This window comes from Leiobunum rupestre, chromosome 11, assembly GCF_980474605.1.
Source record: "Leiobunum rupestre chromosome 11, qqLeiRupe1.1.hap1, whole genome shotgun sequence".
Taxonomy (NCBI): Eukaryota; Metazoa; Arthropoda; class Arachnida; order Opiliones; family Sclerosomatidae; genus Leiobunum; species Leiobunum rupestre.
In genome coordinates, this window is record NC_143394.1 from 7,471,211 (window position 1) to 7,490,039 (window position 18,829).

The 18,829-nt window shown below is 39.4% G+C and overlaps 1 protein-coding gene across 2 annotated transcripts in view; it reads left to right on the plus strand.

The window, feature by feature from the left end:
- Positions 1 to 18,478, plus strand: part of LOC149921257 (ras-like protein family member 10B) — a 121,094-nt gene extending 102,616 nt beyond the window's left edge. Inside the window, exons 2-3 of one of the 2 annotated variants that reach the window (XM_090163315.1) lie at positions 11,378 to 11,942; positions 17,430 to 18,478. In XM_090163315.1, coding sequence (XP_090019441.1) covers positions 11,778 to 11,942; positions 17,430 to 17,876 — 612 coding nt within the window. In that variant the 5' untranslated portion in view covers positions 11,378 to 11,777 and the 3' untranslated portion in view covers positions 17,877 to 18,478. The remainder of the gene's footprint in view (positions 1 to 11,377; positions 11,943 to 17,429) is intronic. The other variant, XM_090163316.1, reaches the window with a different exon arrangement.
- Positions 18,479 to 18,829: the final 351 nt, after the last annotated feature.

Here is an 18,829-nt window from a genome sequence, read left to right on the forward strand (position 1 = left end):
ATAAGACCCAAAAGTGTGTCAGTACGGTATAATTTTTAATGAGAGCTGGTCGCGAAGTAAAAAGATGGAGTGAGAGAGGGGGTTAAAAATACGTCATCAAAATTGGAAATTTTCTCCACTACAGCGCCGCCGAGTGAGGCGTTTTAGAGTAAATAGAAGAGAGGAAATCGCGCCACATCATAGACTAAATATAAAGTTGCCGGGAGTAGTGGCTCACTCCTGTAATCCCAGGCGTCCGGGAGGCAGAGTTTGTGGATGGCCGTGTGAGGACGACCACCAATCCCCCAACGGGTGGTCGGAATACTTCCGCCACGGGTGTCCCCACCCCTGTCCCCACGTATCCCCCCGTTGGCGTGGCCGTTACACATATCTCGCCCTGATTAATCAGATGGACGAGAGGACTGAATTGTCCCACACGTTACAAACGAATAAAAAAAAAATATATAAAGTTACTAGTACTATTCCAACTAGTAGGCTCTGTTGTCCAGGGCCGTCTTTACGTGATTGGGGGCCCCTGGGCAAAGCGATACGCGGGGCCCCTAATAATTCCAGACAATTTCTTAAAGGCCTAGGTTTTTTTCTGCCTGTCTCCCTTTAAATTAACTTATTGGAGCACAAATACCCCGGTGGTAGGCCAACCGCTGAACATGTTGGCCTAATTTAAAGGGGGGCAGGCAGAAGAAAAACTAGGCTTTTAACCTCCAATGCAAAGTCCATCGTCGCCCTAATCTTCAAATATTGGTTCAAATAAAAAATGCGACGGTCTACACCGTCTATATTACGAAAAGACATGTTTTAGATAGTTTAAAAATTTGTAAAATGTAAATAGACAATACTACAATTTAAAAAATGTGAAAAACAATATTTGTAAGATTCATCTTTTTCACCTTACAAAAGTGGAAAATGGGGCCCTCCAGAATCTTGGGGCCCTAGGGCAGTGCCCTATTTGCCCAATGGGAAAGACGGCACTGCTGTTGTCTATTATGAAACAAGTTCTCAGTAAATATTTTAAAGGTCTCAAAAGGTGATACACTTTTGGGTCTTATTTCCCTTTGGCAAATTGGCTAAAGGAAATGGATTCACAATTCGGTTTCTACCAGAAACTCACAGTGTATATGATTATTTTGCGTGTAACGGTGTAGTAAAGATATCCAGAGCGGTACGCGACATTTATACTGCGCATTTTAGACGCTGGTGGCATTTGGACTGTGGCGTTTAGACGCCGGTGGCATTTGGACTGTGGCGTTTAGACGCCGGTGGCATTTAGACGACGCCTTTTAGTTACCGGTGGCATTTGGACACAGGGAATTTCGTTTACCTTTCGAGAGTGGATTTTTTGTTTGGGGCTATACCCCTTTCAAGCTTCGACTGAGAGACTCCGAACCCCATTCCCCTTGCCATAAGCCAGCTGGGCTAAGGGAAAACGTTCCTTGTGACATCGAAACGAAAGAACCCGGCGGCGAAGCGTCTTGTCGCCTAAGTAGTCGAGACCTCTAAGACTACGTGGAGTACTCAGGGAATGCGCCAAGATTACGCTGAGTACGTCGAGATTATTATGCAAAAACTACTAGGAGTACTCACATTACGCGGTGTATGTAGATTACAAGGATTACGCCAAGACTACGAGTATTGCGCCCAATATTACGAGGATTACGCTAAGACTACGAGTAATAAGCCAAGACTACAAGTATTACGCCAAGACTACAAGTAGTAAGCCAAGACTACAAGTATTACGCCAAGACTACAAGTAATAAGCCAAGACTACAAGTATTACGCCAAGACTACAAGTAATAAGACAAGACTACAAGTATTACGCCAAGACTACAAGTAATAAGCCAAGACTTTGAAGATTTCGCCAAGACTACAAGTAATAAGCCAAGACTTTGAAGATTTCGCCAAGACTACAAGTAATAAGCTAAGACTACAAGTATTACGCCAAGACTACAAGTAATAAGACAAGACTACAAGTAATAAGCTAAGACTACAAGTATTACGCCAAGACTACAAGTAATAAGACAAGACTACAAGTATTACGCCAAGACTACAAGTAATAAGACAAGACTACAAGTATTACGCCAAGACTACAAGTAATAAGCCAAGACTTTGAAGATTTCGCCAAGACTACAAGTAATAAGCTAAGACTACAAGTATTACGCCAAGACTACAAGTAATAAGACAAGACTACAAGTATTACGCCAAGACTACAAGTAATAAGCCAAGACTATGAAGATTTCGCCAAGACTACAAGTAATAAGCTAAGACTACAAGTATTACGCCAAGACTACAAGTATTACGCCAAGACTACAAGTAATAAGACAAGACTACAAGTAATAAGCCAAGACTTTGAAGATTTCGCCAAGACTACAAGTATTACGCCAAGACTACAAGTAATAAGACAAGACTACAAGTATTACGCCAAGACTACAAGTAATAAGCCAAGACTTTGAAGATTTCGCCAAGACTACAAGTAATAAGCTAAGACTACAAGTATTACGCCAAGACTACAAGTAATAAGACAAGACTACAAGTATTACGCCAAGACTACAAGTAATAAGACAAGACTACAAGTATTACGCCAAGACTACAAGTAATAAGCCAAGACTTTGAAGATTTCGCCAAGACTACAAGTAATAAGCTAAGACTACAAGTATTACGCCAAGACTACAAGTAATAAGACAAGACTACAAGTATTACGCCAAGACTACAAGTAATAAGACAAGACTACAAGTATTACGCCAAGACTACAAGTATTACGCCAAGACTACAAGTAATAAGACAAGACTACAAGTAATAAGCCAAGACTACAAGTAATAAGACAAGACTACAAGTAATAAGCCAAGACTTTGAAGATTTCGCCAAGACTACAAGTATTACGCCAAGACTACAAGTAATAAACTAAGACTACAAGTATTACGCCAAGACTACAAGTAATAAGACAAGACTACAAGTATTACGCCAAGACTACAAGTAATAAGCCAAGACTTTGAAGATTTCGCCAAGACTACAAGTAATAAGCTAAGACTACAAGTATTACGCCAAGACTACAAGTAATAAGACAAGACTACAAGTATTACGCCAAGACTACAAGTAATAAGCCAAGACTTTGAAGATTTCGCCAAGACTACAAGTAATAAGCCAAGACTACAAGTATTACGCCAAGACTTCGAAAATTTCGCCAAGACTACGAGGATTACGCCAAGATTATAACGAGTATGACGAGATTATGCAAAAATTCCGTGGATAGCGCAGATTACGAGGTGTATGTAGATTGTAAGGCTAACGCCCAGACTATGAGGATTACGCCAAGATTTCGATGATTTCGCCAAGACTACAAGTATTACGCCAAGATTTCGATGATTTCGTCAAGACTACATGTATTACGCCAATATTATAACGAGTACTCATTACGCTACGCGTGCACACTGATTACGCTGAGTGTTATCCAGTCCCACGGCGATACCATATCGTTGTCATTTCAGGTTTTGAAAAAGCGCGAAAAAGTGTCGATATTTTCGCTAGAAAACCCCCGGTACATATACTAACGGCGTTAGTTCCTCGCTTGAATTTTTCACGGCGACAGTATCATTTCACAGTCAAATAACTCGGGAATAAGTCAATAAAAACTTAGGCGCTTTTCGGAGGAGTCAGAAATCCTTCGGGAGGTGACTCTTCCTTCAGCCGGGAAAGACTTTATTCCTAGGCCACCCGCCGCCCAAGATGAACCCCTTATTCCAGACTGGAAGGAGCGAATCAATCGATGGCCACAAAGACTTACTCCGCTGGAAGGGGACAAGGACAGCGGGCCAATCCGATCAATCGATTAATCGATCAAAAATTCCTTTTTACGCTCTCTGCTCTATCGTCTATTTTCTCATCTAAATACAATATATGGTTTTCGCGGCTTGGAAAAGATAGAACTAAGCAGCGGCCGGGGTTTCGTTACATAACAAAGAGCCCTTGATATTCACTGTTCTTGACAGACAGGTTAAGTGCCCAAATGGACGAACTTGATTAAATTACGATTTATAGTAAAAATAACTTCGGTAAACAAGGCTATTTCGACCTTGAAAATGGTGATATCGACCTTTTACATTAGAAATTTGCCCACTCCCGTAGTAGCGATACGCTTTTAGGCAGACTGCTCTATAACGCTCGAGATAACTCCAATAGAAACATTTAATTTGCGTTCTCGGATAAACTTCAAGCCACTTTTCAGTGTTTCATTTGACTGCACTAGAGCGCTCAACATAGTCCCAATCAATACCTTTAATTTGGGTGCTCGGATCAATTACGAACAGTTTTCCAGTGTTCCATTTGACTGCACTAGAGCGCTCAACATAGTCTCAATCAATACCTTTTATTTGCGTGCTCGGGTCAATTACGAACAGTTTTCCAATGTTCCATTTGACTGCACTAGAGCGCTCAACATAGTTTCAATCCATACCTTTAATTTGCGTGCTCGGGTCAATTACGAACAGTTTTCCAATGTTCCATTTGACTGTTCTCGAGTGCTCGAAACCAAACTGCCAAAGCGCTTGGTGCTCACATTAAAAAAAAGACCCGGTGTGTTTTTAGGATACTTTCGTCAACCCCCTCATCACGGTGACGGGTGAAACGATTCTAGAAGGACTAGCCACTCCCCAAACTCCGTACATCGATTACAGGCATATAAACAGTCTTTTGTAACGTTCAATTTACGTAATCACTTTAGCACAGTCAAAGCAGCTGGCTTGTACACCGATTACGGGCACTGATCAAGCCCCTCGACCAAATTGGAAACTCATTCGTGTACTTAGCAACGGCGTTTGTTCATATTGAATTCTGTTTCACTCTCGCACCGGAAAAACCGAATAGCTTTGTTTGAAGTTGCCTGAAGCGGACGGGTCATTTTTAAAAAGTGCCGGTAGCTTAAATGGCGGTTAAACGCAGTTGCGCGAGACAGGAAGTTTCGCCTGATTTATAAGGTCCATTTTAAGTGCCTCAGGGGCCATTACTGGACGGAAATAGGGGCGCCATCTATTTCGCCGTACGCGAACTAAAAAATGTTTCAGGGCTTTTGATTTCTAGTGATCCGTGAAAGCTAAAAAACTATAAAATACAAATAATGACAAGATGGGAAATGAAAGTATAACCATAGACACTGCAGCTCTAACCGGACGGGAAAAGCTGTAGCTTCCACCATACAAAATCACCTGCCGCCGCCACCGTCTCTCTGTAAGGGGGGGAAGTTCAAGAATTTTGAAAGTTTCGGGCTGTCAAGGCCATATAATTCGTCACGTGGTCGACAAAACATTCCGTTTGAAATGGGGGTTTACATTCTTCCGAATGACCTTGACGGCCCAGCGAATCGAGTACGGCCGACTATTTCAGCTAATACGAAGTAGGACGCAAACGGACAGTGAGGGGGTACCTCTTTTAGGCTGCTTTTCCCGTCCGGTTAGAGATACAGTGTCCATGGTATAACTTACCTCTATAATATCCAGAATTTATTTATTTATAGTTAGGAAGAATGACTATATTGAGGGGATGACTGGGTGTTGCTGCCTACTAGAAGCAACAAACACAGCACCCCACACAAGGAGAAAGCAACCCGTCAAAAGTCGTGCATTTTCTTTCGTACGGTTTTCATTGGTTAGACGCCTTAGCGCCTGCTGCCGTTGGAAAAGGAAAATTCGGAAATTGTCTTCCCCCTTTCCGTAAAACGTTCAGCGTAAAGCAAATACTATATAAGCTATCGCTACATAGACTGGCCGGTGCTATCATAGACGAAGAACGGGTAAACCCTGGACACGCGACGTACGCCTTCCACAGTAGAGAGAGATATTTTGAAAATTGTTCGGAATTTGCTGGTTCGTGACGCTGGCGCCTCTAGTGGCCGTCATCAAAATAACGGCTACTGCGCAAGCGCGAACTTTTGTTTCTCTCTAATTTCTGGTCTCGGGGTCATAATCGAGGTGAGGTGAGTCCTGCGAGTTTAAATCGGTCTTGCATTTAGTGCGTTATTTGTAAATAGATTATTAGACATCATCGACCATTCTTCGTCTATGGTGCTATAGAGAAGATAGTTAACCGACTTTTTTAGCATCAGCGCCATCAAGTAGTGGCCAAAGGAACTTTTTATTAAAAAAATCACAGCTTTCCGCGGACATTGCCGGACGAAGAGTATATTGGCCGCGGAGGAACCTACGTGCACTTGTTTGTGTTAAGGTGTTTCACTTCATTAGGTTCTGACGTTAAAATGACATAATGAATCGCGAAAAACATTTAGGAGCTTCAAGCAGCTCTTTTTGTGCGTTTATTAAATGCAAAAACACCCGAAAAAATACCAAACCATATCTTTATTTAGGTTTCTAAAAAACAATAACTTTTACCGCCATTTTCTAAAATCAACAGACAGATGGCCGAAGAGTACAGTTATTTTAGTTACTTCAGCGAATACTTGGTGGCGCTACGGACAAATTGACAACTTTTCTAAAGCATTAGGACACCAGTCTATGTAGCGATGACTTATATAGTCTTTAGCTTAAAGGTTAGCTCGCTTAAAGGCTAGCTGTGTTCTCCTTGTGTTTGTTGCTCCTATCTGCCAATCCCTCCCCCTCATACTCTAACAGTAAGAAATTCAAATTAGCTCGGTACCCCATTAGTTCCCTAAAACTGACGATTTCCAGCACTATTGAAGCACACGTGGGTGACATTTTTTCTCCCCTCTCTCATGAAAATTAGACCATGATTCTCGTGTATCGTTTCAACTAGCCCTTACTTTTTTATATTACTTCATTTGATAAAGCAAAACAAAGGTAAATCTTATTTTAATCTAAATACGTTATATCGGTTTGTTGTTATCCCAGATATCATGGGATCAGTGGCGTAGACAAGGGGGGTTTCCGGGTCCAGACACCCCCTTGGGCCTACCTTTGACTGTACTAAATTTCCACCCCCTTCTCGACCCCTTCTTAACATTCACGTACTTCGACCCCCTTGATGAATTTCTGGCTACGCCACTGCATGGGATTGCGTATATCTAATGTCAAATCTGCTCCGGTGAACATTAAGCCTCTTCTATGATTGTGGCGGTATATAAAATACTACGTAACAAGTCCCGCTGGGGGTAATTTGTCTATGCATTAAGAATGCATTAACGTGCCTAAGAATATGGGAGTAAAGCATTACCCTCTGGTACCATCCATGCATAAGCTTTTTAATCACAAAACTGGTTGCGTTCAACAACTAAAATCGTAAAAAAATTATCAAATTCTGATTGCGTTACCGTGCGGCCCGATTGCCTATCACATTGAATTGGGAATAATACTGCTAGAATTACAATTACGATTTCCGTTGCCATGGTTACGTGGGACCCGTTCTGATAAGACTGTAAGAAATTCATCTTTATAATTAGGTGGTAGCGCCATCTATATTTTGTAAAGTTATATGGCTAAAAATAAATAATTATTAGCTAACTCACCGTAAGTTCCGTAACTTGAGTTAAAAAGGATCGTGTTGACAGAATAAAATTATTTTTAAACAACTTCAAAGGTTTGTTTGTTACGAGTAATCATACATTTCAATTTCGCATCAGATTCGCGAAAAAAATAAATTGCAATATAGTTGCCACCACTAGAGACAGATGCCGCCACGGTAGAGCGATAAAGTTGATAAAGTTTCCTTATGGAATGAAATTGGTCCCGCGCTAGCCAGATTTAGTTTTACCTCTATTTATTCCCAACTCAATGGCCTATCATGACGAAATGGTGTTTGAACGCCCAAACGCTCAAAACCCGTTTAAAATGAATCAATCAAAATTTCGGCAAGCAGAAATCTTCTACGTGGGCTTTCAACAACCATACGTTTAGAAAACATCAAAAAAAGCTGCTCGTGGAACGGGTTAATTTGATACCCTTCCGATACTTATCGGGGAAAAGTAAAAATCGTTCAACAACTGTAACGGTTTTTCACACAATCCAGGGTTGGAATAAAGATTTTTTCAAAAAAGCCAAAATCACAACCAGGGTATTTTGGTTTAAACCAAATAAACTGATTTAAACCAGGTTTATTCAAAATAAACCACGGTTTAAACCAGCCAACCCTGACACAATCCCTAAGGGATTTGTGTGTACTGGGCTCCCGTACAGTGTAGCCGATGCCGCCGCCGTATTCCACATAACTTTCTAAAAATTAGGCTTAGAAGAGCCAGGGATATCTCAATCGAAAGGAAATTTTATGGCTTCGGTCGCCTGATATTAATTTTGGAGATAGGGGGTACGCCAGTTGGTCATTGCTAGTTGAAGTAATATTTGGCGATTTTTTTTGACTTTATATCTACATACTTTTTGTAAGTTGAAAATTATATTTTTAGCTAGTACTGATCATTTCTGAACTGCGTTTTCGGTTAAATCAAGAAATTTTAATTTTAAGTGCGATTTTACAAGCCCCATCGGTTTCCAAATATTTGACCTTCGACCTTGAAAACATCTATGAACTGTGTTAATTGTGTTCTACAGAGCGTTTTATACTTTCTTTATAGGACACCGCACGTCTGTTATACAGATGCTATTTTATGCTATCTCGACAATTTCTAGATAAGGTGTGGGCTAGGCTATGTTATGATATTTTGGGTATTGCTTAAACCCAGAAAACGCAAAATAATCCCATTATCAGGTTAGGATATTTTGATGACCAAAAACCCAAACTGTGCACTGGATGTACTGGGGATGCCCAAATGTCTGCATTTTCGACATTCGTGGAATATCCATTGGAAAAGTGGGTTTCGGATTTTTAGAGATATCACACGATATTCGTTAGGTCCTAAGTTTCTCTTTCTGGTGTTTTATGGACATCAGAGAGTGATTTTACTGAGTATCCCAGCAACCACAAATAGGTCTAATAGATATCTGAAGGATAATATCTTTGGATATACATAATATCTCTAACTTATCATTTCTTATCTTCATTGGGTATCTGTTATTATAGATATTGCGTCATTGTTTTTAAGGTTAATTAGAAATAAAACCTTATTTTTGTGAAGGTTGTTACTACTAGATCAGAGTGTTCCTTTGTACCCTTTTATTTTGATCACGGAGATCTACAACACTTCAATCATCCTTAGGGATATCCGAATATTCTAACCTGGTATACCTTGTATATCCATGGGACGATTTTGGGTCACCCAAAATCGTAGTTGAGAAAACCGTCTTAGTTTATTATGGTTTGGGTCCACTTGCGCAGTTTTCATTTGCGCAGTTTCCATTTGCGCACTTCCCACTCCCGCAGTGTTCGTTTGCGCACGTTCCCAATTGCGCGTTTCCCATTTTCGGAATTGCTATTTGCGCAGCTCCCCATTTGCCCAGTTTGTCATTTGCGCAATTTACCATTTGCGCACTTTTTCCCGATTGCGCAGTTTCCCGCTTGCGTGGTTTTCTCGTTGGCGCAGTTTCCCGTTTGCGCGGTTTCCCCGTTTGCGCAGTTTCCCGTTTGCGCGGTTTCCCCGTTTGCGCAGTTTCCCGTTTGCGCGATTTTCCCGTTGCGCAGATTTGTTATTTGAACGGTTTTCCCATTTGCGGGGATTTTTATGACTTAAATATTCACTATTAATCGGCCTTTTTCCTAGAAAAAGGGTTATTTCTGGCAGGTAAATTTTAACATTACCTTGTTTACCATCCAGCTGCACTGCTAGTGTTTGTTTAATGTCCGGTTGGGCTGTAAATACCAAAAAAAATTAGGTTTTTCTTAGTTAAAATAGCATTCGTTGAATTAGTCTCTTGGGAAAATATATATAGTCCAACAGCGACTCGAAGCTTCTCGGCTTAGATCATAGTGTAGCAACTGTTTACAGTCAGTTCCAGCTTTAAGGACGATTTTAATGATGGCCATACCTCTTAAACAATTGTAGGCGGCACAATAAAAACGATACAATAAAAAATGATAAAAACTAAAAACGATGTTTAAAATCTAAAAGAAACAGGATTTAAAAAATGTTTCAATTTCAGGTAAAAATGCTGCTAATACCTTAGCACCACTTTTAAAATGGCTTCTGTCGTAGGACAATATACGTCCTCTGTAGTAGAACACCTATATGAAAACGGTGCCTACGCGCCTGCGGCGCGCCCGGCTCACCTAACCGTTGCGAGCTTGGCGCGCTAGCCTTGATATAACTACCTCTATATAAAAACTATTTCGTTGAAATGGCCTCCAATATAGGACAGTAAGCGTCCTGTATTTCGTAGGAATGGCCTCTGTCATAGGACAGTTACGTCCTATGTGAGAGGCCATTACCAAGATATTTCGTTAGAATGGCCTCTGTCGTAGAACACCTCCTACATGAAAACGATGCCTACGGGCCTGCGGCGCGCCCGGCTAACCTAACCGTTAAAAAATATTCTTTCTGACCAATAGGAAACATACAGTGCAATTAAAAAGGTGCATTTTTGGTGGAAGGCACTAAATTTAAATAGCAGCCAATATACTGTCTTCAGTGTTACAGATATTACATTTTCTTTTAGCCTAAAGGCTGAGAAGCTACGATATGCTTGTCGACCGAAGATTTATTCCCAACAAAATAATTCAACAACCGATATGTCAACTTCAAACAACTTTAAATTATTGGTATGGACAGCGCGACCGGTAATTAAAAATACACCAGCAGCACAGTTGGATGGTAAACAAGGTTACGTTAAAAATAAACTACCTGAAAAAATCTTATTTCAAGGAAAATTGCTTAATATAGAATATTCAGGTCGTGAGAAGCCGCGGAATAGAAAAACCTGCGCAAATGGAAAACAGCCCCATTGGGAAACCGCGCAAATGAAAAACCACGCAAATGAAAAACCGGGCAAATGAAAAACCTGCGCAAATGGAAAATATCTGCGCAAGTGGAAAACTGCGCTTACGGAAAAAGCGCAAATGAAAAACGCGCTAATGGAAAACTGCGGAAATGGGATACTGCGCAAATGAAAACTGCGCAAATGGAAAACCGCGAAATTGCATTTGCGGAAATGGGAACTGCGCTAATGGGAACTGCGCAATTGGCCCATTACCGTTTATTATAGTACGTTTATTAAGTTAATGTACAAGATGATTGAAAATTGGTTCAAATTTAAATTTATTATTAAAATCATATTTAATAAATCGGGGGGATTGTGTGAACTCAAATGCCCGTGACGACTTGTTCCGATATATAAACGGGAATGAATCAGATGGTTGTTGAACGCAGTCATAGATGGCGGTTTCATGTATGAAAAAATCTAAAGCAGACGAACTTTCGCCACAAAGTATGAGAGGATGTTGCTTAGAATCTTTGTCTTCCAAAAATTCCCATACTCTTAGTCTTGATATAAATGTGATTTTTAGTTTAACTTTAACTTCCTTTACTTTTATTTTTCAGAATATTCGCCGACCGTTTGAGGGATAAAGAACAGTGAGAATGCTTCCAGTTGTCGGGACAAGATCAGATTTGTGTCACCCGCCAAAAACAATATCAATCTCCGAAGATAAAACGTAGAGCCAACACAAAAGAAATTCCACCTTCGTCGTAGTATTTTAGCAATATTTCCAAATCCGTAATAACTTTCAAATCGCGAGTGATATAACGGAACCGTCAAAAAGGACAAAATAAAACGCGAAAAAGATAAGCCTCGATGTCGAGAATATTGTAGTAGCGCTAGAAAAATATGCGGACGACGCGGTTAGGGAAGCGCCCGGGGCTGGACAGAGATCTGAAGCGGAGACGCGTTGACAAAGACCAGGCGACCACGACCTAGGTAGCCGAGGCTTAGGAGAGGAGGATGAACTTGGTGAAGTTGGTGGTATTAGGAGCTCCTGGCGTCGGAAAAACCTCGATTATTCATCAGTTTGTTTGGAATGAGTTCACGGATGAGTATCGGCCGACCGAAACCAAAGGAACTTTCTACCCGACGGTGGTCGTTAACGACCGTTTGTACGAGATAAAGGTACGTGTAACGTCTCTCACTCGTATCGTGTCTGGCCGTTATCTTTACCGTGAAAACAATGTAATCAGAGTAAAAATCGAGGTAATTTGCGGCTCATACCCAAGGCCTCCGGATCGAAAACAATAAAAAGCGCGGGCTTAGAAAAGAACCTTTTCATACGTGATATTATCCGTAATATCATAAGTTACAGATATACATAAGTATGACCAGAAGTATAATATACTTACGAGACGAGTATTAATCTACCGATCTTTCTAATGTCATTCGTTTGCAACATCTACCTAATACTATTTAATCGGGAAAATGTAGTTTATGAATAGGTGAATACCCCCATGGCCAACTTTGATATCTCGCGCTACAGCGGCCATCTCATTCGTTGACGTTTCTGTGTTAACCTATGAGCAAAAGATGTGTATGACGTGAGCGCCCCTAGCGGATTATTATTTTTAGAATAGTTTTTACATTGAAGCCAATATAAAAACCGAGCGTGGCGCTGAACTCCTACACGTTATATAGTACAGTTTATAGGGGGAAATCCTTGCTCGCGGAATTTCGACGAATGTGTTGGCCGCTGTAGCGCGAACAGCGCGTGATCAAAGATGGCCGTGATACCCCTAAGCGATTTGGCGGGAAATTCGCGGCCAACGGAATATTATAATTCCTATAAAATTCTATATTTTTATCAAAATTCCCAAAAAGACCTACAAAATACCGAGGGGATGACCTGTACACCGAGCTCGCGTACTTACGATTTTAAAGAGTTCACGAACTCTTATTAGCACAGTCAGAGGTACGACAGTGTACACCGAGTTCGTTGAGTGACCAACCCCTCGAAAAATACTATAATTTTTATATTTTACCCATTTCAAATCCTGCAACTCACAGTTAAATTGCTAGATTTAGTTATAGGATAAATTCCTATACAAAGTCATTCTAGTCTATTTTTGTTATTGTACTAATATATTTTTGTGATAAAATGGTTAAATAGTTACCATTTTTTACTAAAAATATATTTTGATTTTAAATCCATAAAGTTGGTAAATGAAATGGCTTATAAGCTCCTATAAAATCCTATAATTTTGAAAAAATAGTCCTATAACTTTGAAAAAATAGTCCTATAATTTTGAAAAATAATCCTATAATATTGAAAAATAGTCCTATAATTTTGAAAAAATAGTCCTATAATTTTGAAAAAATAGTCCTATAATTTTGAAAAAATAGTCCTATAACTTTGAAAAAATAGTCCTATAACTTTGAAAAAATAGTCCTATAATTTTGAAAAAATAGTCCTATAATTTTGAAAAAATAGTCCTATAATTTTGAAAAATAATCCTATTGAAAAAATAGTCCTATAATTTTGAAAAATAGTCCTATAATTTTGAAAAAATAGTCCTATAATATTGAAAAAATATGCCTATCTTTTTTTAAATATAATTCTATTTTCCTATAATAAAATTGAAGATTTGAGTGTGTTCCCTGGAATCCGCATCGATGCTGCGAAAGTACATGTTTCATTTTAATTATCTAGTTAGCCACTTCTCTCGTAAGAGATATATTATAAGCTTTTGATATGACACATACAGCCTGTCCGTACATTATTTTCTTACTACGTCCTCACTTCACCAAATACTAGTTAATTGGAGGATTGGCGAAACGCATAAACCGTAAGTCAGTAGTTTTGCGGGTTTCTTGTTTCCTAATTGGTACGTTTATCGGAATCTAAGAAGGAAGATTTGCCGCTAGTGGCGTACCCGAGCTAGAGGTGCTCTAAGCAGATGGCGTCTGATTATTCCGTCGCGCTACCTGAGAGCGAGAGTCAAGCAAGTGGAGATACGCGACTTTTGAAAGAAATTCGAAATAAGAATTTCTACGTTAGGCGGACTCAATGTTTAATTTTTTAACATTCGTTTTCGAGCACTTTCATTTTTAGTTCAGTCGAAATTGCAGATTTAAAATTAAAACCTGTTTTTACACACAATCCTAAGGGATTTGTGTATTAGTTTCACGTATGGTGTAACTCGAAAAATTGGTTTTGTCTAAATATGAATTTAAATTAACGTGTTAATGTTTCGCTAGCATATTTCCAAAACCACGTAACTCCTAAATTTCGGTTTAAATGAAAACAAAACCAGGTAACTCGCAAAATTTGATTTGTCTAAAAAATAATTAAAAAAAAACGTGTTCGTGTTTGGCTACTTTATTTCTAAAACCAGGTGACTCAAAAAATTCTTTTTCGATAAAATTTTTCTTGGGTTTGTTAAGCTAATGTACAAGATGATTGGAATTTTGTTCAAATTTAAACTTAAAGGAAAAGTCCAGGTTGGGTAAAACTTGGGTCTATTTGAAAGATCATGTTTAAATATACTCAAAAATATCAGTCGCAAAATTGTATCTTTTTTTAATGACGAGAAATTAATTTTTAAACGAGCGAAATTTACCGCCAAGCGAGCTGCCATTTTCATTTGCCTTCCCTCCGCAGACCGCACGCGGAGCAAGCGCGCGCGGGGAACAGAGCGCTGTTAAAGCCTGTTATAGGGCGAACAGCGCGTGATTAAAGTCCTAAAACGTCGCCCCGAAACAAAAAATGGCAGCTCGCTTGGCGGTAAATTTCGCTCGTTTAAAAATTAATTTCTCGTCATTAAAAAAAGATACAATTTTACGACTGATATTTTTTAGTTTATTTAAGCATGATCTTTCAAATAGACCAAAGTTTTACCAAACCTGGACTTTTCCTTTAATATTTAAAATATAGTTAATGCATCGGGGGGGGGGGGGGAATCGTGTGTACTTAATATTGTTTCTCAAATAGGGGTTTTAGACTTGCTTGATTTTAGCTCTCACGCAGCCTTTAAATTGGTAGTCTTGACAACAAGTACTTATTCCAGCGAGTTGTCTACTTAGGGATCAGCGAGCTCGGTCACGCCACTAGCGAGAAACTTTCCTCTTAGCATTCTAAGCCAATTAGAAATACTCGGAACGACATGGCTAATTATTCATCATGCACAGAAAATGTAGATTGATATTCATAAAAATTCATAATTATTTTTAAATTTAAGTAAGTGTTTTAATTTATAAAAACATTTTAAAATTAACTGGGCCTTGACTTCAAATTTGAAAACCCCGCAGTGGGTGGGGCTATTTCGATATGTAAAGATGAAAAGATGTAGTAAATAAACTTACCGAAGTGTCTTACTTACGGTTATTACGTTACGTGTGATAATATTTCAGCTATTCCCGAGGAAGGAGATTTCTAATTATTTTGGGTTTGCTCAAAAATAAGAATTAATTTTTCTTTAGAAATCGTTTTAAATTTCAATAAGCTAGGGGGGGGGGGGTAAAATAACCTAAAAAGCGCAACAGCATCAAGTGCCTAATTTTAGATTTTGAGGTTCAAATTCTTGCCTAGTAAATTTCGAAGCGCTGAATTAAAATTTGTAATCGATTTTTCAATCTCTTTCGTATCATGAGCTAGGATAGCCGTTGCTGAAAAGCATTAAATTAAACTTTGGCGAAAAATGCAAAGCACCAAAGCATTTAGTTTTGATATTCCAGCCGATAGACGCACACATTTTCGTCGTCTGTTAATTAGATGTCTTGTCGGCATTGATTGGTTGATTGTCTTGTCGATTGGTTGAAACCTCCAAAGCCTACGTACGTAAAAAGGCATTCGTTTTCCGGTGTCTTAAAGAGTAAGTTGCAAATAGATTTTGGGAATAGAAACTGAACTACTTTATAATTTTCACGTTCATTTGATGACGGGTTTTCCGAAAATGTAACTCACTTGATGAAATTATCGTTCAGAATAAAAGCCGCAGCGGGGCGCTGCGCGTAAATTTAATTTTAATATTAAATATACTTAATGACGGTATTTCATCAAGTGAGTTACATTTTCGGAAAACCCGTCATCAAATGAACGTGAAAATTATAAAGTAGTTCAGATTCTATTCCCAAAATCTATTTGCAACTTACTCTTTAAGACACCGGAAAACGAATGCCTTTTTACGTACGTAGGCTTTGGAGGTTTCAACCAATCGACAAGACAATCAACCAATCAATGCCGAAAGTCTGGCACTTGGGTCCAACCGCACGACGTCTTATTTGAGGGGTAAAATTTTTGGGTTTCGCCTCTTTACAGGAACTCCGCCACGATGAAAAATAGTTCTCCGTAAAATACGTGAATATTAAACTTTTGTTTTCGATAATTTGGTTAATTTAGTTCCTAAATAAAGTAGATATATGATAGAAACTAAAATGCGACATTTAAAAAATAATAACACGACTTTTGAAAATAAATAAACCGTAACTAGAAAAACGCTCACTTAAATCGTGGAGAGCGTGGCGCCATCTAAGAGCAGAGATCGGGACTAATTGGTTAAGGCCTAACAATTTGCAAGTTTAACTGAAATAATAGATATAACTACGAGCTTTTTTTGTTTATTTTACAATTGATATAGTAAAAATTAATTAAAATCAACCGTTATCGAAGGAAATAATGGTCAGCATTTGACAGAGAGACTATTTGAAATCGCGAGGCGGTGACATGGTTGCCAGATAATAAAATTAAAAAAAAAATTATCTTGAGCGCGGACCGGAATACCACAAATGCGCTACTTCGCGCGTAATGTGCTATCCTTATTGGTTAGAAATATCACGTGATCACTAGCTCTTTAAAAAGGGTGTCAAGAATGGTGGAAGGTAAAATCTGAAGGCAGTGATAGACTTTCTCCCCCTATTTACTTTTGGTATTGAGTATTGCTTCGGTGAACTGGTTGCTATAAAGATCTAACTCTCTACTGAGGATCTAATTAGAAACATTCGCCGCTAGTGGCGTGACGAAGATAGAGGTTCTCAAAGCAGACGGTGCCTGATTAATTAATTAATTTAAGTATTTATTTTCGTTTGAAAGAAATAAGCGCCGTCTAGACTATCAATGGAATAAATATAGCAGTGATGAGTGGGGTGTTCAAATGACGCTTGAACTCTTTTTCGAGACAGAGGGGTGCAACAAATTTCTCTCTGAGTGATAAAATTGTAATATTTTGCGCTGTTGTTACCATTGAGTTGGGAATATTAATCTAGAGGTCCAATCAAAACGTCGGATTTCAGTATTTCGCGAAACAAGTTTTTAACAAATAAGAATACTGTCGTCTGCTCCCAAATGACGAGAAAACTTTATCATTCTACCCGTGGCGCCGTCTATCTCTCAATGGTTCGTTCAAATAAGACGCGTTTTCCGGCAAAAAAATGTTTTTTCAAAAATAATGGATGGCGCCACGGGTCACATGATAAAGTTTTCTCATCATTTTAGAGCAGACGGCACATTCGTAATTTTCAAAAACTTGCTTCGCGGGGGCGATACTTTACCGGATACGAGTAAACTTACAAAGATTTTTGGTAATTCTTTCCATAATTAATACCTTTTTAACATCGTAAAAATAGCGGTAGCGGAATAAAATAATGATTCTATTTCCCCCTGTCCATTTGCAGATAACGGACGTTCCGGTGATCCCGTACTTCCCGTCGGACTCTCTCTACGAATGGACCGAGTTCCGCTTCTACGGGCTGCGCAGCGCCAACGCCTACGTGCTGGTCTTCGACGTCAACGCGCCGGAGACGTTCCAATACGTCAAGAACCTGCGCGACCAAATCTACGAGAGCCGCAACATGCAGAACATCCCCGTCTTCGTCGTGGGCAACAAACACGACCTGAGCGAGAACCGCGACCGCCGCGAGGTGGCCGGACTGGTCAAGAAACACTGGAAGTGCGGATACGTCGAGTGCTCGGCCAAGTACAATTGGCACATTATGTTGCTCTTCAAGGAGCTCATGAAGAGTTTGGACTACGTGGATTACGGACAGAAGTCCTCTCCGGGAACTGTCCGGTTCGAAGGACTTCCCGGAGCGCCGCCGGATAATAAATGCGTCATTCTTTGATAGCAACGGGGCTCGCCCTGTTCATTGTTGACGGGCCCCAATCCCCGGGGTCCGGAGGATAAGGGCCCACGGCGTGCTTTTTAGGGGCCCATCACGGCACTCTTCACCTCATTGGAAATTTCAGTCAGAAGGGCCCGTGCCGACGTAATTAGCCCCGGTGGCCCGCACGGCCCTGATTATTATCGTCACGAACTCGTCTACGTAAAAGAGAACGTACGAAGCTGAACTTGAGCGCTGATTCGAATGTAGACCAATTTTTGATTCACACCGGCGTTTGTTTTTCATTCTTCTTAAATCTTTCAGCTCTGAGAAAACAGGCATTAGCTACTCAAAGCTTCTAAATTCGAACGCTCTTGTGGACAGTTAATTAACTTTAAATTTTTAATAATTAAATATAATTTAATTAACTTTAATAGCGTGGCTTTTACGAGAGAAGTATTACTCTAAATATAAGGAAATGGCATACGTAGCAATGTGATAATACAACTCTGGCAATAGTTTTCCATTAATTTTAATTCTGAAAAGACTTGATTAGGTGCGTGAATATTATGTTTGGTAATCTTCCGTGCTATATTACGTTGGTTTCAAGTTATCGTTATTCATTACGGGCGAGTTGTATGTTTAAATTTTATTTAACTAATTCATTTGAAAAAATTCTGCAATGGCCGAAACGTTTACGCGCAAATTAAATTAAATTTTGATTTTTCTTATCATATGATTTGAGGTTACTGACCATAATGGGTCGATTTATCGTCAAAATATCAATAACTTGATCGATATCTGTTTAACTAACGAATAATTGTTAGATTTAACGACGATTTCTCTTAACGGTATCGATTAGTTACGCGAATTCTAAGGATGATAAAACCGTTTCATATTTGAGCCTAAGGTGGTGCTGATTATTATTATTAATCAAGAATAGTCGTTGAGGTACTCAGTCGACAGTGTGTAAA